Genomic DNA, 18,575 nt, shown 5'->3' on the forward strand with positions numbered 1-18,575 from the left:
AGGGTGTTTCCTGCACTGCCTGCTGCTTTTGTTGGTGTCTTTCTCTCTTCCTGCGGGTGATGGCAGGGATGTGGGTATCCACCACGTTCTTGGGCACACACAAACAGATTCCGACTGGAGGCAGTGAGGCTGGTGGAGATGGAGCAGGTCTGGCTGCGCAGCTGGTGTCAGGTGAGAGGAGAGGCTGGTGCTCCTCACTGGCAGAGGCAGGTGGTGAACCTGGGGCTGAATGGCTCTGTGGTGAGAGAGCTGCGGAATGAAAGAGACATCATTTCTGCATCTCTCTGGTGCTCAGCAAGATGGCAGGTTGAGGGAGCCAAGTCCTCCTGGCTCTCACTGCTCACTTGGCATATAACCTCAAAAAAATTTCATCTAACTTGAGTGAGACTGGATCCAGTCCTTAGTAAATGCACTTTGAGCTCTCCAGTTGAGTTATGCCACTTCTCCCTCATACAAGGCTGAGGACCAGTGTTCAGCAGGGGTGGAGCAAGTCTTCCTCTCTCTCAGCAAAGCAATTAGCACTAACAAGTGCTGTTCCAGTCTGAGCATTCAAGAAGAAGCAGGCAGCAATGCTTATACTCTAGTGGGCTCACACGCTGCACTGGTAGGTCTTTGCAGGAGCATGGGTGAAGGGGAAGGCTGGAGACCTGGCACTGCAACCAGCTTGTTCGTTTGACTTCAGCCACCCAGCATGGTCTCTAGGGCTGATGGGACACAGGGAGGCCATACCACCAAGAAGGATGTTCCTGGGCCCCTGGGAGGACAAGAACAGCCCAAAAATCCTCTTCTCCTAGAGTGGGCCCACACTCACCAAGAGCTCCCAGGCTGTGCTTCACAGCAGGGTGGATACAGAGGTATGTGGTTGATGTGTGGCATCACCTTGCCCTAAACATCTTTCCCCCTTTAAATCTGGCTGCTGTCACCAGCTCCATATTTCACTCCCAAATAAGGCTGGCATCCACATCCAGAAGAGCTTAAGCACGCCTGGATTTCACCCCATGGGAGTCTGTGGAGCAAATGGCACTCCAAAAAGACTCAAAGCTATTTTTTTTTTTCCTGGGAGGCACTTCCCTGGCACTACACCTGGTAAAACAGCTCAGGCTGCTATGGTGCCTTTGGCCAGGCTCTGATGGAGCAGATGAGCGGTGGGATGCCACTGGGATGCGTATCCAAGTGATGAGCTGGAGAAGCCAGGGGGAACAGCGGGTGGGGGGAAGCATCCTGCAGCACTGAGCATCGAAAGAAGGGTGTTTGGGCACATGCAGCTGCCAGGAGATGGGGTTACAAAGTGAAGCTAATCAAAGATCGCTGTAAAAACGAAACAGATCCCTCCTGCCGACTGTAAGGTAGAAGCCGAGCGGTGGCTGCTTGACATCATCAGGATGAGCATTGGATTACAGGAGGCAGGCACTGACTCGGGAGGAGAAAAGAACACGCCCCTCGGCCCCAGAAGTGCAACTTCATTTAGCAGCTCCCACCAGAAGGAAACTGCAAGTCTGAAACTGGCTGCGACTTCCCCAGCTGGCTTGGCTGCTGGCCACAGCGGGTGGAGACGCCAAGAGGGAGTAATCCAGCTTCAATTTCTTCCTCGGCAGTGGGACTGTGCATCTTGGGATTCGAGAAGCAGCGGGAGCCCGGGTGGCCGTAAGTTGGGGCTGTGTTCCCTGATGCGGGCGCACGGGCCAGGCGATGGGCTGGGATCGCTGGTGGCCGGGAGCGCGCCTACCGCCGCCGGCGCGGGAGCCGGAGCCGCGCTACAAAGGGGCGATTTGTGCCTGACCAACCGGGAACAGCGAGGTTTCTGCTGCCCTAAACCACGGGCTGAAAAACTAAGCTGTATCCCAATTTTTCTGCTGTTCTGGTAGCAGGGAGGTGCCTGCTGTTTCATTTGGGTAATAATGCACTTCAGTACTTGCTGTGAAGGGGTAGCAAGGAGAGCAGACTGAGTGGTTATTAGTCACAAAGGACCGTGGATCAGTGACTCCTGTGGGGATTTCTCGCCTCATTTCTGACCTGTGTCCATTTATTCTGAACGAAGAATTCTAGAGGGAATCCCTTACAGCATTGGGGTGGCTCTGTGCTTACATGGAAACAGATGCCAGTCCTCAGTGTGCCATCTGTGGGGGACCCGTGGTGTGAATTTGTCCATAGGGTTGTCAGGAGCTGCAGGGCTGCATAGGGCTCCCCTCTTCAAACCATGTGCGAGAGGTTTACAGAGCATGCTGGCAGAAGTGGGCTCAGAGACCCCCTGGCATCCAGCTTCCCAAGCAAATGCTCTAAGAAGCAAAGACTTGAGATAAAAAAAGAACTGCTGCATGGTGGTATTCTCAGGCAGCTTTGCAAATTCCTCCACCTCAGAGCTGCGTGTCTCTCTTCTCTCTCTAGATTCCCCTAGGCAGCTGGTAGCACGCCGTGAGGGTGAGCTCTCACGTGCATGTAATGCCTTGTTTCCAAAGGGGGAGTTCAGGAAACATTTTCGTTTGCTTGGAAGTGGAAAATTGGTCCCTGAAGCAAGAACCCAGCATGCTGTGAATCCAGAAGCAATGCCCTGGGTTGCTGGCTGGTGGCTTGACCTAGGAGGAAGACATGCTGTGGTAAAATGAGCAAGTGGCAGCCACAGCAGGGATGCTGCTGCAGTGCAAGTGTGAGAGACAACCTGTGGAGTGAGGATGGCTTCGCCAGGGGTTGGAGACCATCAGATGGTGCTGCCCCTCAGGCTCTGGACTGTTTGCTCGCTGCGAGGCCAGAGTGCCTGACTTGGGTAGCTGTGGAGCACACCTTGGCTTCCGAGACTCGTTGCTAGAAAGGGCAACGATGCTGATGCATGGCCACTCACCTGAGGAACTGTCACATTTCTGGTCTTGTGAGGGATGGTGTTTGGGAAAGAAGGGTGCATGAAGACATCCTCAATGCTCGATTCATTCATAGTGCAGATGTAGGTTAAGCAGCCATTTACAAACATGGGTACACCAGCGGATCTTAACATACCTCAAGCACAGAGCAGGGTGTGGAGTTCTTTAGACCAAGTTCCACATGGACATACAAATCCATCGTGCCATCATTTTCAGGGACACTTTCCAGAGAGCACAATGCAGCTGCCTCAAAGAACTAGAGACCTTTATATATCGTACATAGGCTCCCAGTGCAGGTAGCTTGGTCATGAAGAAATGAAAACCCAATAATGTTTATAGCCATGCATTTTCCAACCATCTGGTATTTCAGTACTCAGAGGCCAATTCAGTCAAGGTGTACAAGCACATTTTGAGCTAGAATGCAGAGTTTGGGGTTTTCCCCTTATCTTATTCCAAAGAAAGGCACATGTACTTTTGAGCCCACTTAGAGGAACACCCATGGGCACACAACCATGCCCCCATAATACCTATCAAAAACATTTGCCGAGTTGCTGACATATCCTGATCTCTCACATTTCAGAGCCAGTTCCTGCAGCATGCTGCTGTGCTTTAATCCCTCCAGCCTGTCTGGGCAACCAAACACCAGCATTATTCCTATTTTACGTAGGCTACATGCAAAGGGGATGATTTTCCTGGACTTATGCAGCAGGTCTGTGGCAGAATCAGGGATGAATCTACAAGTCCATAATGAACAGGAGAAGCGTCAAGTCAGCTTTTTTTGTTTGCCTTTCTGCACCACCCTGTTCCAGTCTCACTTTCACATTCCAATTGTTCCTCCACACTTTTAAGGGTTTCCTTAGCATCATACCTGTATATATGGATTGATCCAGAAAAAAATTCCATCACAGAACCCGTTTTAGAGAGGATGAGAGGGAAGAAACCTCATGCTTGTAGTTGCCTGTGGCCCATGACTAGAAAAAGCCAAGTCATAGGGGGAGTTGCTCCCAAGGCTTGCCAGCACCAGCCAGCAAGAAGGGAAGGTTTGGCTGTTGCATGGACTTTGTCCCCAGCTCCTCAAAAGGGCAGTTAGAGAAGCTGAGACGTCACTCCCAGACTCAGCTGGCACCTGTAGCACGAGCAGAAAGAGCAGCAGTTGGACTACAAACCACCTATGCCCCCGTTTCAAAACTCTCTCTTCGAGCCTATGGGGATGTACACTTTACACCACCCCATTCTGGTTTGGGCACTGAGGTCCCAAATACTTCCTTCCCATTGCAGCCCTGGAGAGGCTTGGGTCCCTCTGCACAGCTCCTCCACGCTGGCTTTCATGCAGGCACATTGCTGGTAGTGAGCTGCTGCCTTGGGAAATCCCTGGCAAGTGACGAAATGCCAATATTTCTTGATATTTGCGTTGATGTCATAACCGAAATATATCCCTATTGAGGTATCATCAACTTTACTGGAATTACTGTTCCCACAAAGTGTAATTAATCTCTGGTGCTCATTGCTACGAGATGTCACCGAAACAAAGAGCTCAGAAGGTGTTCTAATACATATCAGGTAGTTATTTTGGTAACAAAACAATCCTGGGTCTGATTAAGAGGGTATTGTATTTTAAGGATTATAAAACCTCCTGGTTCATGGTAATTAGTAACTGCTGAAAAACATTCCACTGCAGTTACACATTTTCTTGCCCCTCCGAGGCCAAGGGTGCCATCTGCTGCTGGGGACAGGGCACCGTATGAGTGTCTGTCTGCTCTGGGGGGACTGGACTCCTGTTCTGATCAGTGACACATACAGCCTGTTGTTAACCCAGGAGCCAAGAGACACAAGAACGACCTTTTCTCTGCTGCCATCACCTTGCTTGAAACCAGAAAGGGTTTCCTAGCTGGATCAAAAGCAACACCAGAACAGCTGTTGTGTACAATAATGCTGAGTTCTGCCAACAAGCATTCTGGGTTTTTTTTTTTTGGAACGTATATTAATTTTGAAGCAATGGTGACAGCATTGAGTTTATTTTGTGTGTTTGTTCCTTTTGGGTAACAGCTGATAAATGTGGAGGGAATCTGAACCCTAAACACATGCATCATGCTTATGCCCTTGTAATTAATTCCTGGTGTGGTATGGAAGTTTAGGTATCCAATGAACACTTCCACAGGGCTCCCAAAATAATCCACAGTGTCTTGATGGGCTACAGGACTGGATCAGGAAATGCAAAGTATACTTTAACAAGTTACTCTAGCTCATCCTTGGTCGCACTGCATGGACTTATCCAACCCACCACCCTTAAATCCCCAAGCTCCCTGTGTGGGCTATTGCCTGGCCTTTGCACAAGGCAGCCTTCAAAACTCTGCCCGTTGCCCCAGGAGCAACAGGTTGGATAAGCCAGAAGAGGGATGAAACTGGGGATGGAACAAGGGGCCCAGCTTCAAATTTCCAGACTCCAGATCCCCAGGCTAGGACTGTGCAGAGAAACATCTAACCAGAGCCAGGGCTGCAGGGTTGAAAAAGCAATACCAAGTGCTAAAGGGTTTCAGTCTTCAAAATCAGCTTTTGTTTTTTTGAGATAGAACGGGGTTACCCCCACATCCCATCAGGAGCAGGTCTGCTCAGTAATAATTTCTAGTTCAGAGCATCATTGCTCCAATTTGCTTTAAGCCTCTTTTGGCAGAGGGCCATATATTTTGAGATATCTTGCAGCACATCTGAAGTGCTGGAGGTTTAACTATTTGGGCTCCTGTAACACAGGAGCCAGAGCAAGGCAGGAAGGCAAAGAAGGAGAATAAAGACTTGTGGGTTTCCAAAGCTGGCGTTCTTCCTTCCTGCTTTTGTTTGCCTGCTTGGTGCCCTAAAGGAGTGATGTATATTCCCAGAGTTGTGGGAATACGGTTTCCTTTCCGTTCCAGTGTTTCCAGTAAGCACTTTACTGTATGTGGGGTAAACACTAACAATAGATTATTGTTCAATCCCCATGTCTTTGTTTGGCTACTGTCATGATCATAATTAGTATTTTCCACTTCTGTAAGCCCGTCATCTGCAGATCTGAAAGTGCTTTGCAAATATTTGAAGCATTTAGTGAGGAGAGAGTGTATTAATAGCTCCATTTAACAGATGGGCAAACTGACACACAGAAGCAGCAAGTGCCCTGTCCTTGAAGCAGGGCCAGAACCAGTAAGCACTTGGTTCCAACAACTAAGGAGTTTTTAAAGTGGGTCAAAGAAAAACAAAGAGAAAAGCCATAGAACTATCCCAGCTTGGAAAACGATGAGGAATAATTCCAGTCAAAGTGGTACTCAACCCAGATGGGCCAGACAGATGAATTACTGGATGAGCTACTGCTTGTATGGTTAAGTGGTTCATCTCTTGCTTTCTGCTCTGCTACTTTTCCCTGGGACAAAGTGAAAAAAACAGTCCATGATGTTCCAAAAAAGTCTGAAAGCTGAAACAGCTGCTAAAATAAGCAAGTGTCTTGTTGGCTGGGCTCTGCAGGTCAGGAGATTGCAATGCACCCACAGATGTTAAGGCCACAGAGGAAGTGTCTTTGAGAGGTGCTTGGGGACAGTGGGAGAAGGCACAGCTGTTCAACAAATGGCAAAGAAAGCCAAGGAGCAGGGGACAGACCAAGCAAGATGACTAAAAGCACCAGATCAAACTTCTCCTTTTGCCTCAAAGAAGCAGATGTGGAAGTTTCACTTCTTTAAAGGGTAGTGGAGCAGCAAACCAATATTCATTTATACTCTCGAGGCAGCTACTGGGTTCCCCCACGGTGCAGGTCAGGAGAAACAAGGTTCTCTTAGTTCTCCCCAGCATACTCACAGGAGGTCAACAAAAGGAGAAGTAAAACCAAAGAGAACTTCTCTGTGAAGCCAGGCCCGTGGTGGGACTTCCCGTGCTCTTAGGCACAACAGGCCAGATCTCCATAAGCACAAGCCCTCCTGCAAAGAAGCCCTATGAACACTATCATCCTGCAGCCCTTTGCTTGCTGCCTCCATCCTCGCCAAGAGCCCTGCCAAACCGTGTCCCCCCTTTGCTGCCTCTAGTCGCAGATGGTGAAAAAAACAGCTGAGCTTCATGCTTCTCAACAAAAGCACAGATACTACTTTCTTAGGTTTATTTTCTTTTCCTTCCCCAGAACCTGCTGCCTTGCTGCATGTGAAGCTTGTTTGAAGTCATGTCAAGAAGGAAAGTCAACTAAATAAGGTAGGGATTCACACTATGGACAGATAAAAGTTTTATTCAGAGAGAGGTATTACATAAACAGGAATGGGAGATTTCTTTCCTGTAGAGTCATTTGACCTCCCCCTGTATTTGAAATTACGAGATGCTAGGAAGCTGCCACTCTTTCAGTAAAGAATTTTTTCCTAATATCCAATCTAGACCTCCCCTGGTGAAACTTGAGGCCGTTTCTTCCCATCCTGTCACTTGTTACTTGAGAGAAGAGACCAACACCCACCTCCTTACAACCTCCTTTCAGGTGGTTCTACAGAGCAATGAGTTTGTCCCTCAGCCTCCTTCTCTCTAGATTAAACAACTGCAATTCCCTCAGCTGCTCCTCATAAGACTCTCCTCAGTCCTCAGATATCTTGTAAAGCTGATTTCTCTTGTTTCTATGCTGAACTTTCCCTTGCACAGAGCTGCCATGGCTGAACTGTTTGCAGATCTGGCAATACAGAACCTCAGGACTCTGGGACGTGTGGATATTTCTCCTATGGGTCTCTTGGGGCTTTATATTCAGCCTCTTTACCTCATGTGCTAGAGATACCCCATGTTCATCTACACGTAGGCTGCATTTCAGTGGACCATAAGATAATTGGCAGTTAATTTCATTAGAAGATTTCCCCTTTTCTGTGACTACAACTTGGGAACAGTCACTGAACATCCCCAGTGTAACGTTACAGGTGTGTCTCGAGCACCACTTAAACTTGTCTCTAGATGTCAAGTCCCTGGTAACTTATGCAGACAGATTTACCCTGCCTGCAGAAAGGTTCAGAAGCTGTCACCTGTCAAAGTTGTACAAAAAAAAATCTCCATCTATCAAAGAAATACTCAGAGAAGAGGGCACGCAGGCCAGCGGAGCTTTTTCTGCCAAGGTAGTGGTCCCAGCAAGGTAGCACAGCCAAAGGGACTACTGATTTCAGTGGAGAACAGAAGCCGTGGAGCTGCCTGAAGGGGCTTAGCTCAGCCATCTCTCACTTGTTTCAACTGTCTCAACTTGCCAGCTTGTTTTTAACTCATACATTTTCCTTTTCTGTTGTGTGTGAAGCACCAATAGCACCATCCCAGCCACCCAGTCCTTCTCACAGCTTCTAAAGACAGATCTTAGCCCTGCTCCATCTCCCCAGGCAAGCCCTGCCCAGGGCTGGGAGTCCTGCTGGTGTCTTTCTTCTGCTCAGGGAGCAGAGCTAAGCCTGGCTTTGCTAACCAGCCTCATTCCATAGTGACACCCTTAAGAGTTATCCTAGTTATTTTTAGGCACTACAGGGAGCTGCCAGGGCCCTCACACCTCAGGAGGTTTCACAGCTTCTTGCTCAACCTCTTACACCATACTGAATCAGAAAGGCATTTTGGATACTGGATGCGAGTCCCTACGGGATTATGCAAACCACAATGAGGAAAAGGCAAGGCAGGTGGCTCTCAGCTTCACGCACCCTGTGCTAAGCAGAGTCTTCCTCAACTAACAGCAGACAAAATTGCATAGTCACAGCCTGCACAACACCCCTTCCAAGCAAAGCTCTCCTTCCTAGGCACACAAATGCTGCTTTCACACAGCAGCAGAGTTCAGCTCCTCAGATCAGAACAAAAAGATGGACAAAGTTGCTCTTTTTCTTACTAGGCATAAAAATGAAGAGCCAGCCTTGCTTACCTCTGTCCTTGTAGAAGGATCTTCCTCCACTCAAACCCACAACTACCCCATCAAGAACTGGTCTGCCTTTACCTTCCTTTTATGTTACTAGAAAACAGACCCAGCTGCACCTACTCTGCACTTATTTGACTTCTCCTTGCCCAGGGAAGCCTACAAGGTGTTGGGGAGGTTTTGGTGGGGCTGAGCATTCCTGGGCAAGGAATTCAAGTGGGGTTTGAGTAGGTGATGCTCACTCAGTGTGCTGGTGTGATCAAAGAGGGGTGGGACCACTGGGGAGTTTCCAGCCTTTGAGGTGAAATCCAGCAGGAACTTTTCTGGCTGAATGATTTGGGGGAAGATAGGGAACCCAAGTCTGAAGGGGATCCCCATTGCAAAGGAATCCACCCCACAGCCCATAAGTCCATACATCACAAGCAGGGACAGTATGTGGTCTTCCTGGAATGTGCCTGCAACAGCAACTGTGGGGTTTTTGCAGCTGAGGGTTTAAAGTGACTGGTGTGTGGCTCATCTGCTTTGCAGGCTCAGGCATTAGCAGATCTTCCACACAGCCGCTGCTTTTGTTCACGTAAAAATATGTTGACACATAAAGGCAGCTAAATAAGAAGTCAGGAGAAAATAAAAATAATGGGGAGGGGACTCGTACCCTCGTAACTCCTTACAGCTTTGAAAGGTCTCTGCGGGGGGAGCCCACTCACAAAGTGATGGGTGCTTGAGGCCATGCTGGGTGAACACGAGGGCTCTCGCTCACTGCTCTTTGCTGTGCAGAAGTCAGAGAGCTGTGTCCACCCAGTGCGAGCCTGGCTTGAAGGGGTGAAAAACAGCAGGGAGAAAGGTGCCAGCCTGCCGTGTCCTAGGGCTGGCCAGGGCTGAACATACCTCATCCCACTCTGCCACCCCATCCCTCGGAGGGCTGTGTGTCTTCTGGATGTGGGGGTGGTGGGAGATGGAGCGCCCTGATTTATTAGCACCTCGAAGCTGTGGGATGTGAAAAACAAGCTTGACCTGGGAACAAAACAAAAATACAGTTGCTGTCACGGTAACTGTCTCCAGATGCATGAAGAGACCAATTATTTCCATTAATCAACTTAGTGAGAAGCTGCAGAAGAGGCTTAAGCTGCAGCCGAGGTCTGGTGCTAAGGGGAGGGAGGAGCAGAGAGCTCTGTCAAACCCTAGTTGCCAAGGCAAACCGTCATTCCTCCCATGGTGGAGGATTTTTGGAGCAGACACTCAGCACCTATGCCCCGTGGGGACTGGTAGAGGGGTGCCACCCAATCCTGGCAGGGGGATGTAGGTTGGCAGTGCTGCATGTCCAGAGCTGGGTGCCAGGCTGCGCTCCTGGTGGATGGATGGATGGATGGATGGATGGACAGGTGACTCCCTCCCACCATCACCCACACATCCTGACACTAAGGAGATGCTGGCAGGGCTCAGCAATCCCTTCCCGCTCCCACCCCTCCTCCTTGCCAAGCCTTCCTCTCTTCCCTGGGGACCACAGCAATGCACATATGGACTCACCCTACCCTGATGCCAAGGCTGGCTGGGATTTTGAAATCTAACTGGAGCATCTCTTACATCAGCTGGGAGGCAGGCAGTGGTTGGGAGGGTGTGGGGCAGCAGGAGGTGCCTTGGGACAGCAGAGACAGTGCAGTGGGACTCCCGAGGTGGGTGGAGGGAGGGATAGGATTTAGGGGAGCTTTGTAGAGAGAGAAACTCAGTGCAAGGTTTGCAAAGTCCTAGAGGAGTCAATCAGCCTAATTTTAAACCTAAGCAATTAGTTATCAGTTCTATGGGCATTAAGTGATCTGTGCTGTAAAAGAAGGGCAAAGCAAAATAAGGCATCTGTTTATATGAAGTATAATCATCCACTAAGTCCTAGAGAACTCTAGAAGCTCTGTTCCCACAAACCCACTGGAGAAGCTGTTATGTCTGCACTGGCTGAATTAATTGTATTTAGCATAAGAGCCAGAGGGTGCAGAATTCTTACGAGGAATCCCTTCCAAAAGAAGAAGAAGCCTTCCAAAAATACAAGTGTGCCATGCACAACCTTAAACATCTCTTCAGTGCTAAGATATGGTGAGCCTTTACAGTACTATTTTTACCTGGAAAGAACCAGCTCAGTACATGAGATAGATGCAGATGCCCTGCTAGGAGATCAGTCTGCTTCCCAGGTCCTGCTTCTTTTCTCGCCCAGTCAGGAAACTCGGGGCTCAGCCCTCCTTCTTTGATGTGCAACTCTTCATATGTTCCCAGACAAGGGACAGTGGAAAATTTGCTGAAATTCCAGCTGGAAGTTGTCACACAGTTGGTGGAAACCCCCTGACCTCAAGTGCTGGCTTCAGCCTTATGGGATTTTTTTCTCTCCTCACTGGATGTGACTCTCTCAGCAGCAAACCTCACAGCAGACCCACAGGGAGCACAGAAATCCCGGTGCTTCTGCCTCTGTGCTCTACCAGGCCCCCCTCTGCAGTAAACCATCTTACACTGTAAATATTTTAAAAGCCCAGCAGGGTTGTTGAATATGTTTTGCTGTTGTTATGGATCCAGCCCCAGCAGGAGAGGTCTAATAATAGTCACTGTACCCTGGAATGAAAGGGCAAGGGGCACTGCATAACACAGAGGGCTCAAAGGCAACTGTACGACTTCATCCCTTGGTCCCTGTAGGTTAACAATGCAGGGGAGAGAAGGGGGATGCAGTCTGTGAGCAGAAGAAGGGGTCACATCCCTGTTCCCTGGCAGAACTTTGACATTTCACCCAGAAATACAGCAAGGTTGAGCTTGGCTTCATGGCTCTACGACTCCAGAAGTTTGGGGGCCAAAAGAGAGCATTTGATCCTCTGGTGTGGCACCAATTAAGGGCGAGAGCATGTCCCCGGGCAGGCTGTGGGACAATGCAGCCATCACCAGCCAAAACCTGCAGCTGTTGGTTCCAACTGACACTCGCAACGGACTGACATGGGGCCAGAGCCCAGGACATGAGTCTGTTGGGGCTCCTGACACTGGGGACCTCAGCATGCCAGCCCCTGCCCTCAGCATCTGCAGGGCTCTGCTTTCCGTGTGTCCCAAGGGACAGCATGGCAGGCTGAGCAACTGCTCCTACTTGTGCCTGAGGAGCAGGGAGGTCTCTAAAGCAAAGCAGGGTGGGTTCAGGCAATGAGTCAGGCTTAGTTAAGCAGGGAAATCCGTTGCTGTGTTTAATCTTTAACCTCCTTCCTTACAGCAGCCCAGGTGTGCTGTGCTGGCTACCTTGAGGGGCAAGGATGTCTAAGCAGGGGAGGGAGCTGCCTTATGACCAGAAGTGTCACAGATGCCATGCAGAGATGAACAGGACTTTCTCTGACCTAGAGGTCCTTTTCACGTGCTGCAAAGGGAAGTTAGGTGGAGAGGAAAATACTGAGGAAGGCAAGAGGTAAGAGAGGTAGAGCAGAAAGGAGGAGGAAAGCAGGCAGCAGAGGGGAAACGGGCTGAATTCAGCACGACCTGCTGATAGCCAGCATCAGTGCAGAGTCCAAAAATAACCCTTCCTGGCCATAAAAACCTTACAGTTTAACCTAGACGAGGGAAAGATGCAATATTGTGTGAAGGGTTTCCTTGAAACTGGAGTCTGGGCCTGTGTGGGTCTGTAACATCCATCCAGTCCCTTGGAGTAAGGCCCTGGCGCTGTCTTGGGTCGCAGGGCTTGTGCTTGCTCTGCAGGTGTTGAATTTAACCTGCCATGGCATTTCCAGGTCATTTGTCTGCCGCTCTTATATTAATTGCAGTAACTGCTTGCTCATAGGCCCTAGGATCTGCATTGTGGAGAAGCAGAAAAAGAGGGAAATAGGAATTAGATGCTGGCTTGTCAGTGGGACTGAGAGTGGCATTGAGCTGACCCAAAAGAAATGCCCTGGTTTCTTCTACCAAAAGGCAGAAGAAATGTTTAACTCTTCAATTTTGATGCATCCACCTTCTAAATGGATACTGCTCAGCCTTGGTGTGCACAGGGCTGGTTTAGCTGCAGCCCCTCAAAGCAGGGCCAGCTGCTCCATCAGCTGCTGGATGACTTCCATGGAAAATACCAGTGAGCCCAGCTGCGGTGCAACAGCAAAACCACTCCGGAAGCCAAGTCCACACCAGCAAAGCCAAGACTATTACAGATCCAGATGTTTTAGTCCTCACAAGACACTATGGAAAAATAAGTTCAGGTTAAACAGCAGGTTCGGCAGAGACAGGGTGTTTCATCAGGGCAGAAGAGAAGAGGTGGTTCTGAAGACATATCTGCTGTCTGTGGCAGCTTGTGAGGGGCTTCCTCACTTGTGGCCAGTTGCACTGGGCCAGGCAGTACCATGTCCCGCGATGAAGGGAACACGGCGTCCCTCCAAGCAGCACAGAAAACTTTTGAGGAGCGTGCAATGGGCAGCAGGTCCCAGCCCCCTGCCAATAGCCTTTGTCACCATGCATCCCTTACCTTTGCCCGCTGTTGACACACTGGGCTGAGGGTGCAAGGACCATTTCTGTTATCATCTGCAGCAAAGAAGGAAGGGAGGCAGGAAATGACCCTTTGGGGACAAGTTGAATCATCTCTTTGAAGTACCCTGGAAACCCTTACACAGTGTATTTGTGTGCTGTGGGCTTATTCCTGCAATGCCAGGTGAGAGCGGGCACATCATTCCCTCCCGTTGGCCCACGGGAGCATGAAAAGCCAAAAGTGGGGAGACAGTGGGGAATGCATTCCCCTTTTGTACCTTCCTGCCACTGCTAAATGACTGTCCACGGTGACGCAGTTTCAGGTTGAACTATGTGGGTAAGAGAGAAGGTGGCTGTTTTCTTGTCCCTGGCAGACATTAAGAGATGTTTCCACTGACTGAAAACCCACTGAATTGTTTTGCACCTGCCTGGAAATGTGGAAATGTTTTTTGAAAAAAACAAGCTTTTTCTTTCAAAAATTGAAGTGACTCCTCCCATCTCCTCCTTGGTCCAAGAGCTTCCTGGAGGCAGAAGCTGGAGTGTCTCTGCCAGAGGGCAGGAATCTGCTTTGAAAGGCTTTTTGAGAGCCACCCACCTCGAAAATCCTGAAGGAACTGCACAAATTTGAAAGTTTTGCTCATAAATCCACCCTGCTCCAGCTCTTTGCATGGAGAGCAGAAGGCAGGAACTCTCCCAGGCGCAGAAAATAAATAAATCACACACGCCATCTCCCGGCTACTGAGCTGGGACCCAAACCTACCCTGAGCAGGACCTGCTTCTGCACACTTAATTCCTTCCCTATTTTAAATTAAGATTCCATCCTTTTCCCATGTGATGGGGCTTTTAGTAACTTGGCACAGCACTGAGCACATCTACCTTTGGTAGCTATATCAAGGAACACCAAGAAAATGCTGTGTCCCAGGTGCTGGCTGGCTCCTGCTCCACAGTTTGTGGCATCCATCCCACCCACCAGGTGGTCCAGCCCCTGTTGCAAGGGCAATAGGAGTGCTCAGCATATCAGATCTGGGTTGGCCTGACATCACAGCCTGCGGTGATGGACCCAGGCTTGTGTGGACTGCTCTTAGGGAAGCTTCCAAAGTCCATGTGACATCCCTCTGGGAGCTATGGAAGGTCAACTGCAGCTTCTAAGCTGCAAGGAGAACTTGACTAGGAATGGTAGATGCTCATCCTGTCCCAGGGGAAAGGCGCTTTGCTTACTGAGATCAGTGAGCTTGCTGCATCCAAAGCAGGCACTCCTTCCCGAGAAGGTGAAGCCTGGAAAGGAAGGAGGGAAGATGAGGAAAAACAACAGCTGTGATATCTTCCTGGAGCCAAGGATGCAGCTTTTCCCAGGGCTCATTTAACAGGAGCTAGATGGATGCCAGGCCCTGGGAGGAGGCAGGTGTTTGCAAGGATTTGCTGCATTTGGAGGAGCAGGTTCTCCCGGAAGGTCTGGGTGGGCTAAGACCCATGTCCTACCAGTGAGCTGGTGCCTACGTTTTCTGAGCTGGCATCAACACCAAGAGAGGTGTCCCCGGGGCTACTGAAACATACTGGGTTTATGTGGGTTTGAGATTAGTGCACCCTGCTCAGTCTCAGGAACGTGGAACATTTAACCTCTTTTATCCTGTTTATTGCATCTTTCCAGCATCTTCTTTCTGCTGCCATAACATCAGGGATTACAGACTGAGGAGGGCAATTCCCGCCCAGGCTGGTGTCCTGGTAGGAAGATTCATATTAAGCAGGATTTGTACAGGACCTATGCAAATTTCTCAGTGGGACATTAACCTCAAGACACAAACGCAGGTGCATGACAAGAAGCTGGATTTTCTTCTTTTCCATTAGACACCAGCATTTCTAAGCAAGACCTCCTTCCAGCACTGACTACATCAGCAGGGCTAGAGGCGTATTTTTTTTTTTACAGTGGGCAAAATTGAAGAGAAGACAGCTATTAATCTCTAATTTCTATACAGAAAAACAATCCACGTGCCGAACTGAGTGAACAGGACCAGGAACCAAGACCACCAGTTTCCAGTGCACAGGCAGTGTGTGCTCCCTAGCTCTGTGCCTGGGAGCCAAGACGCCCAAGCTGCTGAGGGCCCTGCACTCTGCATGCTGTACGAACTCTGGCAAATTAAACTGTCAGCTGAAATGAAAAACCAACAACTTAAGGACTCAGCAGACTGAACTAAGAGGTGGCTCGCAGCGGTGCTTGCGGGTGATGAGTGGCTGCTCCGAGCCTTTCTTTGTGCTCTGTGCTTGGCGCACACACAAGCCTGCAGTGAAGGGTTCCAAACATCTCTCAGACAGGCTGATTTTCATATGTTAAAGTGCTTATCTCAAAACAGTTCAGCCCAACACTTCTTCAGTGACATCCAACTACCAGTGGAGGCCAGTACTGATCCAAAGACCTTTAACTATAAAATACTCCCCTGCTCCCTGAGCCTTCCAGCAAGTACCCATCAGAGACTGCTCATTTCCCATTACAAATTCAGGCTGGATCAGTACCCCATCCCCCTGGTGCAGGGAGCCAAGTTTTGCCTCCATTCAAAGTTCCCATGGCATTTTAGAAGGAAGGAGGGCTTTTTTTGTAATGCTTTTTCTGTAGGAAACAGCTGCTGCAAGTGACCCTGCAGCTTCAAAAGGAGAATGCCAGAAACTCAAAAGGAGAGGCAAACACCTTCTTTGCCCTGCTTTACTATGGGAAGACAGAAAAAGGGCCAGTAAGGCAGCTGGGATGAATCTTTCCTGCCTACCTGCCCTCAGCCAACACAATGGGTCGCCTAACACAGTGGGTCAGCTGCACGGTGGGTCACCCCATGTGGTGGGTCACCCAGCATGCCACCCCACGTGATGAGGTTGATATCTGAGATTGCAGTAGCTGCTCTTACAGGAACCGGGGCAGAGTTACAGGGACTATTTTTTTCATGCTGTAATTTAACTCCATAGAGTAACCTAACCTGGAGGGAGCCATGACTCGAGGCTTGCTGAGCATCCGTGACCTCACAGCTGTGTTTTCTCCTCAGCATTTTGCAGGCATATAGAGATGCAATGGAGGTAGAGTCCAGCACATACACCGACTTTATTTCCTGCGATCGAGCTGGTCGGAGGAACGCCGTCCATGACATCCAGCGAGATGCAAGCACCATCAGCATGCGCAAGCTGACCGAGGACCTAGGTGACCTTGCCGTTGAAGGAGCAGGTGAGATGCTGCAGGCACCAGTCAGAACAGCCCCTGGTGCTGGAAGGGCAAGGTACAAAACTGCAGCACAGCTAAGCAATGCTGTCTCTGGAAGCTAGGCGTGATGGGGGAAAGGACAGAGATGCTCAGAAGGAACATCACATTCCTCGCTGCAGTCAGTGCCTTCCAACTCAGTGGGTACTCAGATAGTGGGGGATTCCCCACGACGAGGGGTTCTTGCAGCGAACAGGATGGTCCCTGGGTTCCTGGAACACAAGCCCTTCATGCTCCAGCCAAGGCCTTTTGCTCAGCTGGTTTGTAGAGGCTCTGGTGCTTAAACAAGACATGGACTGACCAATAGCTTTCCCAGGGCAAATTACACATCAGGTATACCTTAGGCTTTATAAAAATCAAGTGTGGGGCAGGTTGTAGTTTGCTTTTTCTTGATTGGTTGGTTTTGTTTTTTAAAAAAAAAACAGCCTTGAAATAGTTCAGAGTATTTTAAATAACAACAGAAATAATTATTAACACCACCAGCCATCTCCAAATCTTCCCCTGCCCAAACACAGCAGCAGCATCACCCTGCTCAATACGTGCTGGCCAACCGACTACAAGAAGCATGAATGCTGTTCAGAGTACAAGCAAACCAGCCTAATTAGTCACTAATAAACAGCACAACATTCAGCACCACTGCAGAGGGTAACCTCAGTTTCTGCCCTTGCTCTTCTACTCCTCCAGCCTACAATCTGTAACTGTAAAAACACTTTAAACCACTTGTACCTCTTTCAACATGCCCATACTAGCACCTGTCCACCCACCTGTCCATAGTAAACACAAATTAGAGGTCTTCTAGGAGAGATCAGCTCAGGTTGCTGCCAGGCTGTCAGGCAGACATTCCTGGAGCAATTTTGAGTTGCTGTTACAGCTTAGATAAGGAGATCACATCCCTGCCCTGAGGCTCCCTCCCAGCATCTCCAGATGTGTGGAGAAGCCTTTGTACTCCAGGAACGTGAAGGGAGAACTCAGCACTTTGAAGCCAAGTATCTGGCCACAGGAGGGGAGTGACAGGTTCCCAGGTGGCAATCAGAATAAAATCAGCTATAGCAATTACTGATCGCTTGTGTCCTCAGTGAAGTGTAACTGTGTTTTTTCCCTAATCCTCTCTTCTGCAGAAAGCCAAAGAGATGCCACTTCTTCTGAGAATGACCCTGGAGCAAGACCAAAGGGGCAAGAAAACAGCCCCTCTCCGTGACAGTGTACAAGGGGTGGGATGGGCAGGAGGAGGGCCTGGCTGTGAACATTAAACAAGAATTTGCTATTGAATCTGTGGACAAAACCCAGCCTGGAACAGCAAGTTGTCTGTCAAATGCCTCTGCTGCAACCATTTTTGTTCAGAGAGCCACAAGATGCTGTGCAAGGACTGGCACCTCCAAAACACTTCTCTTCCCATCCCTAACGATTTAGAAGAACACTGCCACGGTTGTCATGATGTGAGCCACTCTCAAGATGCCTTAGCTGCAATTTTCCCCTAGGGGAAAACCAATTTCAGTAATAATAGACACATCAGACTTTCCTGTCAGAGGTACCTTCTTTTTTTTTTTTTTTTTTTGCAAATTTAAACTATTATTTATTCTGTTTCCATACATTAGCCATTTAGATTATTGTTTTTTCTAACCCTCACCCTCACCTGCATCTTAGACCTCACTTGGCCTCTGGACTGTCCATGTGGCCTTCATCAGGGTGGGCAGTGGGGAAGGGACCTGGCCAGTCCCACTGCCTTCATGTCAAGCACCACTCACCTGTGCTGCTGCCACTTAGCATCAGGAAAGGACCAAAGCACAGCCCTATGTGGCCGAGCTCCACCCACAGACCCAGCAGCACCAGCCGCAGGCATCTTATCCTTCAGGTTACAGTATTTTAAGATATTGTTAAGGGGAGGGGAGAAACATTTCGCTGGTTTGACTGTTGAAATTCTGGCTTAACTTTGCAAGCTGTTAGCTTTGATGATCTCTGGTAGGATCTCACACCATTCTCTCTTTTAGGAGATGTTTTGTGTTAAAGATGGTTTGATAAAACTATATTAGCTGTTGGAATAAATAACACAGCCTTTAAGTACTGAAGGTTGTTTTTTTCTGCCTGGTTGTTTCTTCTTCCTCTGTTTCACCTCATAGCAGGCTGAACTGCAGGGCGTTTGCACCACCTCCTCCTAATAGGGAGACATAGAGCTGTATGACAT

At 49.2% G+C, this 18,575-nt stretch overlaps 2 protein-coding genes across 4 annotated transcripts in view; one reads left to right on the forward strand and one right to left on the reverse strand.

The window, feature by feature from the left end:
• Nucleotides 1-1,420: 1,420 nt before the first annotated feature.
• PKIG (cAMP-dependent protein kinase inhibitor gamma) lies at nucleotides 1,421-18,454 on the forward strand. Of its 2 annotated transcripts, XM_054081371.1 has the most exons (4): nucleotides 1,426-1,644; nucleotides 6,985-7,052; nucleotides 16,185-16,360; nucleotides 17,512-18,454. In XM_054081371.1, the coding sequence occupies exons 3-4, from the start codon at nucleotides 16,210-16,212 to the stop codon at nucleotides 17,589-17,591; spliced, it is 231 nt and encodes a 76-aa protein (XP_053937346.1). In that variant the 5' UTR covers nucleotides 1,426-1,644; nucleotides 6,985-7,052; nucleotides 16,185-16,209; the 3' UTR covers nucleotides 17,592-18,454. The 2 variants fall into 2 exon arrangements, with proteins under 2 accessions (XP_009565858.1, XP_053937346.1); XM_009567563.2 differs by lacking the exon at nucleotides 6,985-7,052 and having other exon boundaries at nucleotides 1,421-1,644.
• The window catches only part of ADA (adenosine deaminase), a 33,475-nt gene continuing 21,964 nt past the window's right edge, over nucleotides 7,065-18,575 (reverse strand). For both annotated transcript variants that reach the window (XM_054081369.1, XM_054081370.1), the window contains one exon: nucleotides 7,065-9,717. In XM_054081369.1, coding sequence (XP_053937344.1) covers nucleotides 9,484-9,717 — 234 coding nt within the window. In that variant the 3' untranslated portion in view covers nucleotides 7,065-9,483. The remainder of the gene's footprint in view (nucleotides 9,718-18,575) is intronic.

Source organism: Cuculus canorus, chromosome 16 (assembly GCF_017976375.1).
Source record: "Cuculus canorus isolate bCucCan1 chromosome 16, bCucCan1.pri, whole genome shotgun sequence".
NCBI lineage: Eukaryota > Metazoa > Chordata > Aves > Cuculiformes > Cuculidae > Cuculus > Cuculus canorus.

Excerpts from the sequence above, each read along its gene's own strand:
- PKIG (XM_009567563.2), top strand. The coding sequence starts at position 16,210 with ATGGAGGTAGAGTCCAGCACATACACCGACTTTATTTCCTGCGATCGA. Across the intron at positions 16,361-17,511 it reads CCTTGCCGTTGAAGGAGCAG|AAAGCCAAAGAGATGCCACT; the intron begins GTGAGATGCTGC and ends TCTCTTCTGCAG.